Source organism: Lethenteron reissneri, chromosome 53, assembly GCF_015708825.2.
Source record: "Lethenteron reissneri isolate LAM-NWPU_2019-01 chromosome 53, ASM1570882v1, whole genome shotgun sequence".
Taxonomy (NCBI): Eukaryota; Metazoa; Chordata; class Hyperoartia; order Petromyzontiformes; family Petromyzontidae; genus Lethenteron; species Lethenteron reissneri.
In genome coordinates this window covers 4,491,382-4,510,162 of record NC_083831.1, presented here as the reverse complement: position 1 = coordinate 4,510,162, position 18,781 = coordinate 4,491,382, and the positions used below count along the sequence as shown (strand labels likewise).

General features: G+C 50.4%; 1 protein-coding gene across 1 annotated transcript; it reads right to left on the bottom strand.

The window, feature by feature from the left end:
- Positions 1 to 54: 54 nt before the first annotated feature.
- Positions 55 to 18,180, bottom strand: LOC133356200 (ectonucleoside triphosphate diphosphohydrolase 5-like). The gene is made up of 4 exons (XM_061573579.1): positions 18,102 to 18,180; positions 14,529 to 14,585; positions 8,455 to 8,570; positions 55 to 5,799 (listed from the first exon to the last, which is right to left on the bottom strand). The coding sequence occupies exons 1-4, from the start codon at positions 18,178 to 18,180 to the stop codon at positions 5,713 to 5,715; spliced, it is 339 nt and encodes a 112-aa protein (XP_061429563.1). The 3' UTR covers positions 55 to 5,712.
- Between the last annotated feature and the right edge of the window lie 601 nt (positions 18,181 to 18,781).

The following is an 18,781-nucleotide window of genomic DNA, read 5'->3' as shown; positions in this document are numbered from 1 at the left end:
CGTGGGGTGGGGGGGACGAGGATGGAGGTGGTGACCACGTGGTTAAGTTCACGTTTAGGTGGGAATGGTGGGGGGGACTTTACGGGTGCGTGAGAGATAGCAACGATTTCGGGAAGCCTTCATCCGGCAGTGGAGAGATCATGTACGATGACGAATATAAGTGGGGGCTGATGGTGGGGCGAGGTTGGCACGTTGCGACGAAATGCGCGGCTCTGCGCTCATCTGTCATGCATCACGCTGGTATCATTGGTGTTCGGGTTAGGGGACCTCGGGCTAGAGACGTGTGGTTGGGCAGGTGGATGCGTGGGGAGCGGTAGTGTAGCTGTTAGCGCGCTGCGCTACGAACCCGGGGACCCAAGTTCAATTCCCAAGCCACAGTACGAAGACTGTGGCCATGTAACCCACACCATGGACCGCACAGTGAACCCACTGTGGTCTGTACTCTTCCACCGGAGTGGTGGGGGGGCGACTGGGAGGAAGAACAACAAAACGACACGAACCCTCTCTCCCTCGTCGTGGCGAGCAGTAGAAGACCTCCACATTGGATCTAGATTGAAAACTCATTTTTAAAAACGGATTTTTGTGTTTAGTTGTCTTTCCCACGCACCTCCCATTAACACGGTTGGCTACGTACTGTGCGAAATAAGTTCAAAATACACAATATAACTGCATCTCTCTCCATGCAATATTCAGTGTGGCTGATACATTTGTTGTAAGCTATTGAAGGGAAGACGATTGAAGGGGTTGTCTGTTAATAGCTATGAATAGTGTAACTATTACTGGTAAGAACGAAGTGGACCAGACACCAATAGATTATATCGTCCGTCCATTTGTCCGTCCGTCCGTCCGTCCGTCCGTCCGTGTATCAACATCGCCCCCTACTGCAAACACTTGGCATGACCCTACAAAAACCTTTAGACTCAGTGACGCTATCCTGGTAGCAACAACGCCCCCTACTGCAAACACTTGGCAGGACCCTACAAAAACCTTTTAACTCAGTGGGGCTTTCCTGGCTTAACAAGTGTAATAATACATTGTTTATATTCTTTGGTTATTCGTTCCTACCAGCCCACCCCGCAGGGTCCTGTTCACATGCCTATTTACAAAATTGGGTCATCGGGAATAATTTTTTGAAATGTGATTCTCATCATGGCCACCCATGGCGTGTGAACAGCTGATAAGAAACAGGCGAGGTCCACAGAGCTCTACATCTCTGTTTAGAAACAACCTGTCTACAAATGATATCTCAACAAAGTGGATTATATCTTGACATAAAGCTTTCGTGACTGCAGGAATTAATATTCGTTGGGTCTTTTTATGAAGTCACACAAGATAGGTTCAAAGAAAATAACAAAAAACTACGTTTCGATCGCTACACAAACGGTCATCAGGAAAGGGGGTTAGTTTCTAAAAGAAAACTGTTGTTATTTTCTTTTAACCTATCTACGTGACTTTACCGAAAGACCCTAGAATATGTTTATAAATCTTTAAAATGGGCAGCAAAGGCGGGGCAGCTGTTAGTGAACTGGAACACGTACACCAAGCTCTCAAGATGAATGGATATTCAGACGACACAATCCGTAAAGCTATCACCCCAACCGTTGGGAAAAGAACCATCTGAGGACCCAATCAAAACCATCACCTTGCCATACATATGTAGTGACATAGAACGGTCACTACTGTGTCGGCCCGTACGAGGGCTGGGGGCCCCAAGGGGGTGGCTGGGGGGTCACGTGGTGGAGGGATCCGGACCTTCCCAGAGGTGGGGGAAGGGAGGCGTGGCCTGGGAAGGGAGGCGTGGCCTGGGCAGAGCCGGCCACGCCAAAGCAGATATAAGCGTGGTGTGAATGCGGAGGGAGGCTGTTGTACTGTACTCCGAAGTGAAGACATCATCGGTCGTCAAGTCCCGAGTCGTCGTCCTGGGCCAGGCAGGCCATTGCCTGCCTGGTCCAGTCTGTGTCGCGTTCCAGAGTGTTAGTGAGTTGAGGAAGGTGGTCACCAACTCATGTACAGTGTTATATTACTTACCGTTTAATAAATAGTGTTGCCTCCAAGCTGCGTGTGTGTGCACCTAATTCGAACCCACTACACATAGCAGGGGTCACACCAACATAGCCACCTTCGCGCGCCGACCTCGTGGTGGCGGCTCTGCGATCTTACATCAACATGCTAATTTTTACCTGGCAGCCCTTTATTGGTGGAAACGCACCATCGCGGTCGCCGCCCATGCTGCTGACATTTGAGCTACGCCCATTTTAAACATTTATAAACAGTTTGCCTTTAGAAACTAACCCCCTTTCCTGATGACGACCGCTTGTGTTGCGATCGAAACATTGTAGTGTTTTGTTATTTTCTTTGAACCTATCGACGTGACTTTACCGAAAGACCCAAAGAATATGAAGTGGATTATCGCGTGGAAATGTATCGCAGCCAAATACTCTAAACGCGTGATGTTAATTCTAAATGTGGAGGGAAAAACTGGAGGACCCAGAGAGATATCCACGTGACCACGGGGGGAGAGAGGCACACACACAAACTCCAAATATACAGTAGGCAGGGTCAGGATCAAACCCACGACCTCCAGTTGACCCGGCAAGGGAGATAACATCTCGCTACTGCGTGCCTGGCACCAGCGTGAACACGATGAGTGCGCGTTGTTACGCAAGAACAAGATAATCGACAACCCAGACAATCGACGCACGGATAATCTCTCTATTGCTCCTTCAAGCCGTCCATTCATCGTGTCGGATACTGGAGACACGACGGAGTTTTTTTGTTTGTTTTCGCTGACGAATTGTTGCTGCAGAGGTTCGTGGTTCGACACTGGTAGGACGCCCTGGTTAATACTTCGTGGCGGACGCTAAATATCCCCTTGCAAACAGATAGCCCAGGGGTCGGGAACCTTTTTGACTGGGAGAGCCATAAAAGCCAAATATTTCTAAATATATTTCATTGAGAGCCATATAGTATTTTTAACGTATAATAAATTAAATATGTCTTACTTTTAATGCGACTTCTGGTCACGGGATCCGTGACCCGAGAAATTTTATCTTCAAAACTAATTTCTGTTTACTTTAAAATGACACAGTATTATTAAGCAATATCACAAGTATTTTAAAATCAGTTCCAAACTGATTTTTTTTATTATTATTTTTTTCAACTCAAAATTGTCTGGGAGCCATATGCCGTCACCGGAAGAGCCATATATGGCTCGCGAGCCATAGGTTCCCGACCGCTGAGATAGCCCATTGTGTGCCGGTGTTACGGTCCAAAAGCCAATTGAGATCACACATACAAAACAGTAGCAACGCCCCCTACTGTGACACACTGTGAACTTGCTACGGTGGTGATCGCCTTGTTCCACACAGGAAGGGGCAGTTTCCACTGGAGGTGTCCCTAGGCCAGGAGTCGGCAGCCTGTGGCTCCAGAGACACATGCGCATCTTTAAGGATCACATCCATTGCGGCTCTTAAAATATTCTTCTTGTTATTTTTGTTGCCCAACCCTGCTTTAGGCGAGACCACATAGCAGCTGCGTCGCCCCCTCCTGTGAAACTCCTGCGCACTACGTGATGATCGTCTTGTGCAATACCGGGACAGCTGCCACTGGGAGTGCCTCTGAGCCAAATCACACAGCAGCAGCAGCATCCCCCCAGCTTTTAACACGACTGCATACCATGGCGATGAAACACAGCAGCACCTTCCTATGCAATAGCCCGATGCTATAAGAACGACAGCGCCAATTGTACTCTAAACTATACCATTTTTAATTTTACCAGGGAAGGCGACCTGGCCACAAATGATAGCCCAATGAAGTGGCTTATTATGTGGACATTTATTGCAGCCAAATATTCTCAACGGATGATTCTAAATGTAGAGGGAAAAACCGGAGGACCTGGAGAAAAATCCATACGACCATTGGGGAGAACATGCAAACTACAAATATCCAGGCGTCAGGGTCGGGATGGAACCCACAACCTCCTGTATACCAGGTGAGGTAGTTAACACCTCGCCACATCTACGTAATAATGATCATACTCGATCATTATTGCGTAGATGTCACACCAACATTTCAGTATGACACAACAGCGCTACGATGGCACGCCCGACCGATTGACGGTCTGGCATCCTGGGCAAAAGACTGTCGCTCACACACCTGTGGGGAGTAATATTCACGACGTGGGCGCCAACAACATCCGTTTAATGTCTCACGAAGCACGGAAACAATTTTCTTTTAATTCACCGTAAATAATTTCACCACGATGCTGAGAGTCAACTAGTCGCTTACGAAAATCGTCACTTACGAATCATAACAATAATAATCATTGCAACTTGTAACGCTGTGCAGCTCATCGCTCTCGTAGAGAGCCGACAACTCGGGAGGCGTGAGGTGGAGGAGCTACAGATGAGGTGTGGGAAGGCAGAAACCACGCTGTCAACTGGCGCTTCACAATTGCCCAAGCTCTGCCATCCTCTGTTTATGAAGTTGTCATCGGCCAATTAACGAATGCTAAAATGTGGGAAGAGACCGGAGGGCCCGGGGAATGCCCACGTGAGTGAAACACTCTATCCAATACAGATGGAACAGGTACTGTACCACCTTCTCCTGGCAAGCCCAGTACAGCAGCTCCTCCTCAACAACCACGGGGAGTTGGAACAGATGGAGATTCGCCCACCCACAGATAGTAGAGAGTTCCACAACCCATCTGTGCGGTGATCCACCAACCCTCGCTGCTGCTGCTGCCTCCACAGGACTGACTTACAGGCAGCCACATGCATAGCCACCAGCACCACCACAGGCCCGCTTAACCGAAACCTTCATTCATAGCAACACTGCAATCTTCATTTAAGCACTAACTTACACTTTTCAAGTTTAGAAAGGATTGACACCGATAAAAGAAAAACGTCACATTTTGTCACGGTTGTGTTTAAAAGATAATTTCCGAGGTCCTGAATAACAAACTGACAATTCACAGACCGGTCACGCACACTCATGGCAATTCCCCACGTAAACATTTGCCCTCAGTAAAGAAGTGGATTTATCGTTCGTCTTCTTAGGCGACAAGGGCGAAAATTACGTCAATAGCAATACTAAATAATATTTGATTTGATTATTCTTTTCTTTAACTTTTCGTAACAGCTATTGGAGTATGACAGGTGAGGCTCTGCCTCCCCTGCCTCCCCTGACCGCACGTCCCTGGAGTGCACGTTGTATCGGCGCCATCATTCCTATCGCGTAGGCCGTGCCTGCGTTTCACAGATACGGCCTGTGGTAGTTTCAGAGCGGGGAGTGATGTTGCCTTGTGCGAGTGTTCCCACTCCATTCCATTTGCGGTGAAACCTGCAACAAATTTGATCAAATCCAGACCGTGATGCCGGTACATGATGGCCCGGTGCACGTTTTTCGAATTGGGTGCTTTTTCTGTTGAGTGTGTTGTCCTTCCCCCGTACTTCCGATTAGCATGGTTGCCTATGTACGGTGCAAAATAAGTTCAACATTACATACACACATACACACACCGCAATGTTAACCAGGACTGCCCGGCGGCTTCGAACCGCGAACCTCCACAACAACGAGTGCCAAATGCGTCGCCGCTGGGGCCATGTCTGCGTGTCCACCACCCCCCTCGCCCCCGCCCCCCCCGCATCATCTGCGGGGCCGGGTGAAGTGAAGTAACGGGCCGGGTGCTGACCGCGGGAGCCTGCGTCAGGCTCACTGCTCGCCCTGCATCTCGGCAAGGTCACGGAAGGCGGCTCCCAGAGCCCAGCCCGTCTCCACGCCGCCCACCTTTTTCGACAGCTGCGGAGACGTGGTGAGCGAGATGTTAACTCCCTCACCTGGTGTGCAGGAGGTTGTGGATTTGATCCGAACCCTAACGCCTGCTGTATATTTGGGGTTTGCATTTCTCTCTCCCTGTTGTCACGTGGATTTTCTCCGGATCATCCGTTTTTTTTCCCCTCCACACAAACATTAGTTTATCGTATTTTGGCTGCTATAAATTTCCACACGACTATAAGCCACTTCGTTGAGTTATTATTTGTGATGGCCAGGTCGCTTCTGTGAAAGCGCTACGTAGCTCAGTAGCCTTATCTGGTAAAATAAAAAAATGTTAAGTTTATTTAGAAGTGCCCAGGTCTCCCAATGGCCATGCGGGGGGTTTTCAGCTGGCGGCAACTCCACATTCCCGTGGCAGGCCCACCCACCGACTAGGCCGCTGTCGACGGCGCGGTCGTAGTAGTAGGAGAAGGCGTAGAAGGAGTGCGACCCCAGCTCCTGGGGCCGGTGCACGGAGTGGCCCATGCAGGAGTCGAACTCGTCCAGCGCAGCTCTCGTAGCCACACTCGGTGAGGAAACGCGCCTCATTTACCGAGTGTCGATGCTCATTTTAAAGAGGGTCCTGCCCACTGGCAGAGCCAGTGGGGGGGGGGGGGTGTGTCTGTTCAAAATGTTTAGCATACTTCCCGACATGCAACAAACTTGAAATTTGCCATGTGGGTACTTTCCAGACTGTACACCATGCAAAAATAAAAAAGAAATAGACTTTTGTATTTTTTTGGGGGGGGGGGAGCTCAATAATGCAGAGATTTTTTGCATGGCAAGTGAGCTGTGACGTCACATCTGTCATGTGCTTAGCGCGCTGCACTACGAACCCGGCGACCCGAGTTCGATTTCCGCTCACGGCCACCACTGGTGACGATTATTTGAACCGGTCCTGGGCCTCCCCTAGGTCGACTCAGCCTCAAACGAGTAACTGGTGTGGTGTGTGAACATCGCCACTGGGTAGACAAAGGCGGCCGGGCGTCGTGAATCCAAGTCCCGGGCGAAGCCGGGTAGTAAAGCGAGTTAGTAATAAATCGGCATTTTGCGACCCCCACTGCCACTGTGTAGCATATTATTACGTGCCAGGGACTCTATGAGATGATAGGACAATAGTCTGAGTCCATAATTGGCAATAAGTAGTGGCAAAGCAGTTATAAATGACTCGCAGAGTTGTGCTCAGTTGCGTATACAGTCCCCGACTTTCCCGAAGGCACGTTTCGAATTCGACCCTCGCTCGATGGCTGCGCCATTGCCGCACACGCGTCGAATAAAAAGCAAGGGACAAGTCCTTACTTACTAACAACTCCTCTATAATTTTTCATTGCTGGAGGGGTTGCCCCCCTACCTGAGAATTCTGGCTCTGCCATTGGTCCTGCCAGGGTTTTTGCAGTAGTGGGGCGATGTTTCTTCAGTTGCTGCTGCTGTGCATACACTATACAACTATAAACAATTTTTTTTATTTTACCAGGCAAGGCCCACTGAACTATAGAGCCCTTTTTTCAGAAGCGAACTAGCCACAGATTATAGCACAGTGAAGTCTCTTTAGTGGACATTCTAGAGTAGCAGCCAAATCCTCTAAACGGATGTTGATTATAAATGTGAAGGGAAGAACCAGAGGACCCAGAGAAAAATCCACACGACCATGGAGAGAGAGACAAGAAAGCTACACAGGTGTCAGGGTCAGGATCGAAACCACGACCTCCTGTATACCAGGCGAGGTCGTTCAATACTTGTTACACTAATGAAACAATAATAATAGGTGTTACCCTTTCTGGTAATAAAACAGTTGTTAAGATATTCAAACACCAAATAGATAAAAAAAACATGTCCCACAGATACCAGCTACACTGTGTGGGTTTAGCTATGGGATGAGGAAATCGGAGACCTGAAGGAAACCCATACAGAACAGGGGGAGGGAATGTAGATTCCACTCACAGAGAGGCACCAGAGTTGGGGATCAAACCTAGGTTCCTTATTGCTGTGAGGAGCGGCGAGCGTTACCACCGTACCAGCCTAACGCGTCTCTATCACTCCTCCTCCTCCCCTGCACCCCCCTCCCTATGCCACACACAACAAGAGGAGGGAGACTCCTTCAATAGTGTTGTGTGTTGCTGGCCACTTTAAGTTCTGGGCCGTTGGGGGGGCAGTGTCTAAACAAATAACCAACAGACTTCATAGCTTATAGACAATGGTGGCGTTAGTGATGGTGGCGGTGATAGTGGTGGTGTTGGTGTTGATGATGGTAGTGGTGTTGATGATGATGGTGGTGGTGTTGATGTGCACCTGGCCTGGCACAGGCACCGTGGTGACGTCACCGTCACTTAGTGGTGAATGGCGGATATTGGATTAGTGTTGATAATGATGGTGGTGGTGTTGATGGTAGTGGTGGTGGTGTTGGAAGTGATAGCATTGGTGATAATGGTATTGGTAGTGGTGTTGGTTGTGGTGGTGTTGTTGATGGTAGTAGTGGTGGCGATGGCGTGTGGTGTTGGTGGTGGTGATGGCGATGGTGTGGGTGGTGGTGTTGGCGGTGGCTTTGCTAGTGGTGGTGGTGGTAGCAATGGTCATGGTGGTGATCTGCAGGGATTGAACGGGTGTTCCACTGGGTCATGGCACACGGAGTCCTCCGCTCACCATGAGGGTTGAGTCAGGCTGGAAGCCAAAGCCGTGCTGAAGTAGCGTGGAGATGTACGTGAGGTCCAGGCACAGGAAGGGCTGCTGCTCCGCCCAATCATCTGGGGCCCCACACACTGGGATGGGGTGGGGGGAGGTGGGGGGAGGTGGGGGGCACATGCAAAATCAGACCCTGGTGTAGCCGACTGAACACTAATTGGCATGTTCTGTTTACGTGACAAACCTTACTAATTGGTTGTGTCGGGTAGTGGCGGGTTTCACGACACATTTATATTTACGCGATCTAACCCAAAAAGACCTGCATTATGGATGAATAATTAAATCACTGTGGTCTGCGCACCTTCAATGGAGGAGGAACAGCAGGACCGTACTACGAACTCTCTCTGTGCTGAAGTCACCTTGTCATGGCGAACAGCAGCACCGTACTACAAACTCTCTCTGTGCTGAAGTCATCTTGTCATGGCGAACAGCAGCACCGTACTACAAACTCTCTCTGTGCTGAAGTCATCTTGTCATGGCGAACAGCAGCACCGTACTACGAACTCTCTCTGTGCTGAAGTCATCTTGTCATGGCGAACAGCAGCACCGTACTACGAACTCTCTCTGTGCTGAAGTCATCTTGTCATGGCGAACAGCAGCACCGTACTACAAACTCTCTCTGTGCTGAAGTCATCTTGTCATGGCGAACAGCAGCACCGTACTACGAACTCTCTCTGTGCTAAAGTCATCTTGTCATGGCGAACAGCAGCACCGTACTACGAACTCTCTCTGTGCTGAAGTCATCTTGTCATGGTGAACAGCAGCACCGTACTACGAACTCTCTCTGTGCTGAAGTCATCTTGTCATGGCGAACAGCAGCACCGTACTACGAACTCTCTCTGTGCTGAAGTCATCTTGTCATGGCGAACAGCAGCACCGTACTACGAACTCTCTCTGTGCTGAAGTCATCTTGTCATGGCGAACAGCAGCACCGTACTACGAACTCTCTCTGTGCTGAAGTCATCTTGTCATGGTGAACAGCAGCACCGTACTACGAACTCTCTCTGTGCTGAAGTCATCTTGTCATGGCGAACAGCAGCACCGTACTACAAACTCTCTCTGTGCTGAAGTCATCTTGTCATGGCGAACAGCAGCACCGTACTACGAACTCTCTCTGTGCTGAAGTCATCTTGTCATGGCGAACAGCAGCACCGTACTACGAACTCTCTCTGTGCTGAAGTCATCTTGTCATGGCGAACAGCAGCACCGTACTACGAACTCTCTCTGTGCTGAAGTCATCTTGTCATGGCGAACAGCAGCACCGTACTACGAACTCTCTCTGTGCTGAAGTCATCTTGTCATGGTGAACAGCAGCACCGTACTACGAACTCTCTCTGTGCTGAAGTCATCTTGTCATGGCGAACAGCAGCACCGTACTACGAACTCTCTCTGTGCTGAAGTCATCTTGTCATGGCGAACAGCAGCACCGTACTACGAACTCTCTCTGTGCTGAAGTCATCTTGTCATGGTGAACAGCAGCACAGTACTACGAACTCTCTCTGTGCTGAAGTCATCTTGTCATGGCGAACAGCAGCACCGTACTACGAACTCTCTCTGTGCTGAAGTCATCTTGTCATGGCGAACAGCAGCACCGTACTACGAACTCTCTCTGTGCTGAAGTCATCTTGTCATGGTGAACAGCAGCACCGTACTACGAACTCTCTCTGTGCTGAAGTCATCTTGTCATGGCGAACAGCAGCACCGTACTACGAACTCTCTCTGTGCTGAAGTCACCTTGTCATGGCGAACAGCAGCACCGTACTACGAACTCTCTCTGTGCTGAAGTCACCTTGTCATGGCGAACAGCAGCACCGTACTACGAACTCTCTCTGTGCTGAAGTCACCTTGTCATGGCGAACAGCAGCACCGTACTACAAACTCTCTCTGTGCTGAAGTCATCTTGTCATGGCGAACAGCAGCACCGTACTACGAACTCTCTCTGTGCTGAAGTCATCTTGTCATGGCGAACAGCAGCACCGTACTACGAACTCTCTCTGTGCTGAAGTCATCTTGTCATGGCGAACAGCAGCACCGTACTACAAACTCTCTCTGTGCTGAAGTCATCTTGTCATGGTGAACAGCAGCACCGTACTACGAACTCTCTCTGTGCTGAAGTCATCTTGTCATGGCGAACAGCAGCACCGTACTACGAACTCTCTCTGTGCTGAAGTCATCTTGTCATGGCGAACAGCAGCACCGTACTACGAACTCTCTCTGTGCTGAAGTCATCTTGTCATGGTGAACAGCAGCACCGTACTACGAACTCTCTCTGTGCTGAAGTCATCTTGTCATGGCGAACAGCAGCACCGTACTACGAACTCTCTCTGTGCTGAAGTCATCTTGTCATGGCGAACAGCAGCACCGTACTACGAACTCTCTCTGTGCTGAAGTCATCTTGTCATGGTGAACAGCAGCACCGTACTACGAACTCTCTCTGTGCTGAAGTCACCTTGTCATGGCGAACAGCAGCACCGTACTACAAACTCTCTCTGTGCTGAAGTCATCTTGTCATGGTGAACAGCAGCACCGTACTACAAACTCTCTCTGTGCTGAAGTCATCTTGTCATGGTGAACAGCAGCACCGTACTACAAACTCTCTCTGTGCTGAAGTCATCTTGTCATGGCGAACAGCAGCACCGTACTACGAACTCTCTCTGTGCTGAAGTCACCTTGTCATGGCGAACAGCAGCACCGTACTACGAACTCTCTCTGTGCTGAAGTCATCTTGTCATGGCGAACAGCAGCACCGTACTACGAACTCTCTCTGTGCTGAAGTCATCTTGTCATGGCGAACAGCAGCACCGTACTACGAACTCTCTCTGTGCTGAAGTCATCTTGTCATGGCGAACAGCAGCACCGTACTACGAACTCTCTCTGTGCTGAAGTCATCTTGTCATGGCGAACAGCAGCACCGTACTACGAACTCTCTCTGTGCTGAAGTCATCTTGTCATGGCGAACAGCAGCACCGTACTACGAACTCTCTCTGTGCTGAAGTCATCTTGTCATGCCGAACAGCAGCACCGTACTACGAACTCTCTCTGTGCTGAAGTCATCTTGTCATGGCGAACAGCAGCACCGTACTACAAACTCTCTCTGTGCTGAAGTCATCTTGTCATGCCGAACAGCAGCACCGTACTACGAACTCTCTCTGTGCTGAAGTCATCTTGTCATGGCGAACAGCAGCACCGTACTACGAACTCTCTCTTTGCTGAAGTCATCTTGTCATGGCGAACAGCAGCACCGTACTACAAACTCTCTCTGTGCTGAAGTCACCTTGTCATGGCGAACAGCAGCACCGTACTACAAACTCTCTCTGTGCTGAAGTCATCTTGTCATGGTGAACAGCAGCACCGTACTACAAACTCTCTCTGTGCTGAAGTCATCTTGTCATGGTGAACAGCAGCACCGTACTACAAACTCTCTCTGTGCTGAAGTCATCTTGTCATGGCGAACAGCAGCACTGTACTACAAACTCTCTCTGTGCTGAAGTCATCTTGTCATGGCGAACAGCAGCACCGTACTACGAACTCTCTCTGTGCTGAAGTCATCTTGTCATGGCGAACAGCAGCACCGTACTACGAACTCTCTCTGTGCTGAAGTCATCTTGTCATGGCGAACAGCAGCACCGTACTACAAACTCTCTCTGTGCTGAAGTCACCTTGTCATGGCGAACAGCAGCACCGTACTACAAACTCTCTCTGTGCTGAAGTCACCTTGTCATGGCGAACAGCAGCACCGTACTACAAACTCTCTCTGTGCTGAAGTCATCTTGTCATGGCGAACAGCAGCACCGTACTACAAACTCTCTCTGTGCTGAAGTCATCTTGTCATGGTGAACAGCAGCACCGTACTACAAACTCTCTCTGTGCTGAAGTCATCTTGTCATGGTGAACAGCAGCACCGTACTACAAACTCTCTCTGTGCTGAAGTCATCTTGTCATGGCGAACAGCAGCACTGTACTACAAACTCTCTCTGTGCTGAAGTCATCTTGTCATGGTGAACAGCAGCACCGTACTACAAACTCTCTCTGTGCTGAAGTCATCTTGTCATGGCGAACAGCAGCACCGTACTACAAACTCTCTCTGTGCTGAAGTCATCTTGTCATGGCGAACAGCAGCACCGTACTACAAACTCTCTCTGTGCTGAAGTCATCTTGTCATGGCGAACAGCAGCACCGTACTACAAACTCTCTGTGCTGAAGTCATCTTGTCATGGCGAACAGCAGCACCGTACTACGAACTCTCTCTGTGCTGAAGTCATCTTGTCATGGCGAACAGCAGCACCGTACTACAAACTCTCTCTGTGCTGAAGTCACCTTGTCATGGTGAACAGCAGCACCGTACTACAAACTCTCTCTGTGCTGAAGTCATCTTGTCATGGTGAACAGCAGCACCGTACTACAAACTCTCTCTGTGCTGAAGTCATCTTGTCATGGCGAACAGCAGCACTGTACTACAAACTCTCTCTGTGCTGAAGTCATCTTGTCATGGTGAACAGCAGCACCGTACTACAAACTCTCTCTGTGCTGAAGTCATCTTGTCATGGCGAACAGCAGCACCGTACTACAAACTCTCTCTGTGCTGAAGTCATCTTGTCATGGCGAACAGCAGCACCGTACTACAAACTCTCTCTGTGCTGAAGTCACCTTGTCATGGCGAACAGCAGCACCGTACTACAAACTCTCTCTGTGCTGAAGTCATCTTGTCATGGCGAACAGCAGCACCGTACTACGAACTCTCTCTGTGCTGAAGGCGAGCAGCAGCAGAAGACCTCAACATTGCTATCGAGATCCTGATTTACCTTGCTGCTGCTGCTGCTGCCACTGTCACTGTGAACGAACTATAAATACATTTTTATTTTACCAGGTGAGGCCCACTGAGCTCTATATCTCTTTTTCAGATGCGACCTGACCACAGATGATAGCTCAACGAAGTGGCTTATCATGTGGAAATTTATAGCAACTAAAATACTAAAAATGCACGCCGAGTCTAAATGTGGCATGAAAAACTGGAGGATCCAGATCAAAATGTGGAGAGGCAGGGCGCTGAGACACGCATACAAAGACCCCCTGTATAGCCTTAATATATTGTTGGGACAGTGCTGTTAGTGAACGCCTATGAAGGCCAGCACGGCACACAAGGGGGTGGGTGACCAGCACCATGTCCGGCCGCCTTTGTCTCCCTAGTAGCAATGTTTACTCACTGCACTAGATACTCATTGAGGCTAAATCAACCTAGGGGAGGCCTAGGCCTAGTTCAGATAATCGTCACTGGTGTTGGCCATGAGCGGGAATCAAACTCAGGTTATCCGGTTCGTAGTACGGCGCGCGAACTGCTACACTTGCGCTCTACCACACACCGACACACACGCTCATGCACACATACGCAGTCAGCCAAGGGTTCTTGATGGCTGCGCAAGGAAATTGTTTGGGTGGAGCGGTGGTGGAGCGGTCAGCGCACAGTTCTACAAACCCAGCGACCAGAGATGGATTCCGGGCCACGGTGGCCAACACCAATTGTGAGCGGCGGGCAAACCACTCCTAGGGGCCCCCTCGCACACCGCCACCTTCGCCAAACCCGCACTCACCGGCGTGGTGAAGTATGGTCAAACAACCTCCTGTGCATTTACAGAGGCCGGCGGTGGCTATGAGATGTGAACTCCTTTGCCTAGTATGCAGGAGGTCGTGGGTTCGATCCTGACCCTGACACCTGCTGTATATTTGCAGTTTGGGTGTCTCTTTCTCTCTCGTCTTGGTCGTGTGGATTTTTCTCCGCATCTTCCGGGTTTTCCCCTCCACATTTAGAATCAACATCACGTGTAAAGACCATGTGGCTGATGTAAATTTCCTCATGGTAAGCCACTTCGTTGAGCTATCATTTGTGGCCAGGTCACTTCTGAAAAAGAGCTTTATATCTCAGTGGGCCTTACCTGGTAAAATAAGAATAGTTTATAGTTTTAGTGTTTAAAATCCAAGAGAGAATATCAGCCAGCACCTCCGAGCACCTGGGTTGGACTCCAAGGTTCCCGTCTCACCTTCCCTCGCCTTGTCCTCAAACTGCTGCACAGTCACCGACCCCCCCAGCTCCTCATCTGGAACAAGAAAGACAAAGGTCACCCATGTAGCCTTAACAGACTGTTGGGGGAAGTACAGTTTGCGAGTAGCACCTAATGAAGGCCAGCGCGGCACACGAGGGGGTGGGTGGCCTGCACCACGCCCGGCTGCCTTTGTCTCCCGAGTGTAGACGTTTTCACATTACACCAGGTACGCATTTGCGTTTGAGTCAAGCTCGGGGAGGCCTAGGACTGGTGTTGGCCGTGAGCAGAAATCGACCTCGGGTCACTGGGTTCATAGCACAGCGCGCGCTAACTGCTGAGCCACCACAAGCACTTTTGAATTTTAAAAAATCACATTTATGATTTTATTTCTTGAGTGCTGCCATCATAAATGATTGGGTGACAGGTTTAGTCTCAGGGCGTAGGGCGGCTGGGTGCCTCTCTCTCCTTCTGTGTGGAGTTTTGTATTCTCTCGCCCTGTGCCGCGTGGGTTTTCCTCCGGGTTCTCTGGTTTCCTCCTCCCATAGCTAAACTCACACTCACAGTGGAATTGCTATCGGTCACAACCACAGCAGCAGCAGCAGCAGCAAAATCATCGCCCCCTGCTGCAGAAACACGGCTGGACCCTCTTAGCCTGGCTGTCACATTGTGGAAGTGATGTAACTTCCTGTGACTAGGCTTAACTCCTGCTTGACTTCCCATGAGATTTTATTTAAAAAATCTTTGTTAGCAGGTAAGGCCCACTGAGCTATATAGACCTGGCTATCACATATGATAGCTCAACGGAGTCGCTTATCATCATGTGTAAATGTTTTGCAGCCAAATACTCTGAAAGTGTTATTCGTTTGTTCGTTCCTCAATCTGCTTGTCTTGACAAGGGTCGCAGCGGCAGCATGTTGAGTAGGGCGGTTAAGACCTCCCTTTCCCTGATGACGACTCTCACTCTTCCTGGTCAATTCCCAGGTGTTCCCAGGCCAGCTCGGTGACATAGTCCTGCCAGCATATCCTGGGCCAGCCTCGGGGTCTTCGCCCAGGAGGACGTGCCCGGTAGAGTTCCAGGGGGAGTCTCCTGGAGGGCATCCTCACCAGGTGCCCGAACCACCTCAACTGGCTCCTCTCGATTCGGAGGAGCAGCGGATCGACCCCGAGGCTCTCCCGGGTTACCGAACTCCTCGCCAGATCACAGAGAGTGGTGAGCCCGGAAACCCTGCGGAGAAACCTCATTTCGCCCCTTTTACCTGCGATCTCATCCTTTCGATCATTACCCACAGATCATGACCATAGGTGAGGGTGGGAACGTAGATCGACCTGTAAACTGCGAGCTTTGTTCGAGAACTCGGCTCCCGCTTCACTACCACGGAACGGTACAGCGCCCGCAACACTGCGGACGCTGCACCGCTCCGCCGGCCGATCTTACCATCACCTGCGAAAGAGACCCCAAGGTACTTCGAGGAAAGTCTACCATCTCCTGGGAGTGAACCATGACCTCAGATTTGGAGGTGCTGATCCTCATCCCGGCCGCTTCACACTCGGCATCAAACCGTCCAAGTGCATGCCGAGATCACAGACTGACGAGGCAAAGAGGACGACAGTCATCTGCAAACAGCAGCGACGCCACCTCCATACCCCAGTACTGGATACCTCGGCTGCGCCTTGATATTCTGTCCATGAAAATCAGAAATAGGGGTAGAGACAGGATGCACCCTTGGCGGAGTCCAACACCCACAGTGAACGACTTTGATTTAACACCAAGAATACGGACACGGCTCTCGCTCTGCGAATAGAGGGACCGGATAGCGCACAAAAGAGGCACCAGTACATCATACTCCCGCAACACCTCCTACAAGACATTGTGGGTTACACGGTCATGTGATTTCTCCAAGTCTACAAAGCAGAGGTAGACTGGAGATGCATACTCCCATGATCCCTCCAATATCTGGAACAGGGAAAAGAGCCGGTCCATTGTTGCACGATCATGATGGGATCCGCATCGTTCCTCATGGATCTGAGGCTCGACCAATGGACAGAGCCTCCTGTCCAGCACTCCGGCGTCGGCTTTACCTGCGACGCTGAGGAGAGCGATCCCCTGTAGTTGGAGCACACCTTCTGGTCCCCTTTATCAAAAAAATGGGAACCACGACCCCACTTTGCCAATCCAGAGTTACTGTACCTGCCTTCCATGCAACACTGAAGAGGCGTGTTAACCACGACACTCCTACACTGCTCAGCGCCTTTTAACAACTCTGGGTGAATCTCGTCCACCCCAACAGCTTTGCCGTTATGAAGGCGGCCCTCGACTGCCGCAGCGACTTCAGCAAACGTGATGGGTCTGACCCCCCCCAAGCTGTTTCCAGGGCTGCCTCCAGAGAGGAGGGCATGTCCGCCAGGTTGAGGAGCTCCTCAAAGTGTTCCTTCCACCTGTCGACTATCTCCTTAGTTGAGGTCAATGTTACGCCACCATTACTGAAAATAGCCTGGGCCACGTCCCGTCGACTCCTCGTAAGGCATCTGATAGTTTGCCTGCAAGTCTTTGAGGCTGCCCGGTAGTCCCTCTCCAGGGCCTTTCCAAACTCCTCCCAAGCCCACGGGGCTTTCGCTTCAGCGACTGCTGCAGCTGCCGCCCTCTTGGGAAGCCGGTGCCTCTCAATTGAGCATAGCTCAGGAAGCCTCCTTCTCCAACTTGACAGCTTCCCTCACCACTGGTGTCCACCAGCGGGTCCTAGGGTTGCCGCCATGACAGGCACCAACTTCCTTCAGGCCACAGCTTTTCGCAGCTGAATCCACATTGAGGTCCTGAACATCGTCCACTTCAACTCAATGTCCATGACCTCCCCAGGAGTACAGGAGACTTTTTCCCAGAGGTAGAAGTTAAAATCTTTCTTCACTGGGTCTTCCGCCAGACGTTCCCAGAAAACCGCGCACTATTCGTTGGGGCCGTCCACGTCTATCTGGTCGGTGCCACAAGCATCGGATCCAACTAACCACCAGGTGGTGATCAGCTGACAGCTCTGCCCCTCTCTTCACCCGAGTGTCCAGAACATATGGCCTTAGGTCCGATGATACAACTATAAAGTCAATCATTAGCCTTCGGCCCAAGGTGCTCTAGTAACAAGTACACTTATGAGCATCCTTGTGTTCGTACATGGTGTTTGTTATTGACATTCCGTGACTAGCACAGAATTCCAATACCATCTCACCGTTCTGGTTCTGATCGGGGGGGCCATTCCTTCCAATCACGCCTCTCCAGGCATCTCCATTGTTTCCCACGTGAGCATTGAAGTCGCCCGGCAAGAGTCGGTAGGCGGCACTCTGTCGAGCACTGCACCCAACGTCTCCAAGAAGGCCGAATACTCTGAACTGCTGTTTGCGGCATAATCACAGACAGCAGTCAGAGTTTTCCTTTCTGAGACCCAAAGTCTCATTGAGGCGATCCTCTCATCCACTGGGATAAACTCCAGTTGAACAGCACCCAGCCAGGGGCTTGTGAGAATCCCCACACCCACCCGGGGCCTCTCACCAGAGGTTACTCAATGCTGTGTGTGGAGGTGATACCGACAATATCTCGTCGGTATCTGTCCACCTCCTCCACGAGCTCTGGCTCCTTCCCCCCCAGTGACGTTCCACGTCCCATTAGCTCGTGGCCATCACCAAAGTCCAGTCCGTTTGAGACCATCCTTCTCCCTGCCATACTGGTATCGCACCCACCCCCCTAAACGTGTTACGTTGATTCTAAATGTTGGAGGAAAAAACCAGAGGACCCGGAGAAAAATCCACACAACCACAGGGACAGAAAGAGAGACGCAAACTCCAAATATACAGATGGGGGGTCGGGCGGGGGGTACCGCGGTGGTGAGATGTTAATGTCCTCGCCTGATATATAAGAGGTCGTGGGTTCGATCCTGATGCCTGCTGTATATTTGGAGTTTGCGTGTCTCTCTCTCCCCATGGTCGCATGGATTTTTCTCCGAGTCCTCCGATTTTTTCCTCCAACATTTATAATCAACATCACGCATTTAGAGTATTTTGTCTGCTATAAATTTCCACGTGATAAGCCACTTCACTGAGCTATCATTTGTGATAGCCAGGTCGCTTCTGAAAAAGAGCTAGTGGGCCTTACCTAGTGAAATAAAAAAAATTGTTTAGTTGATTTAGAAGTGCCCAGGTCTCCCAATGGCCATGCAGGGGGTTTCCAGCTGGCGGCAACTCCACATTCCCGTGGCAGGCCCACCCAC

Coding starts and splice junctions, on each gene's coding strand:
- LOC133356200 (XM_061573579.1), bottom strand. CDS start 18,180: ATGGGACGTGGAACGTCACTGGGGGGGAAGGAGCCAGAGCTCGTGGAG. Junction 8,571..14,528: donor TGAGGACAAGGCGAGGGAAG/GTGAGACGGGAA, acceptor ACCCCATCCCAG/TGTGTGGGGCCCCAGATGAT. Junction 5,800..8,454: donor AGCCTGACTCAACCCTCATG/GTGAGCGGAGGA, acceptor ACGTCTCCGCAG/CTGTCGAAAAAGGTGGGCGG.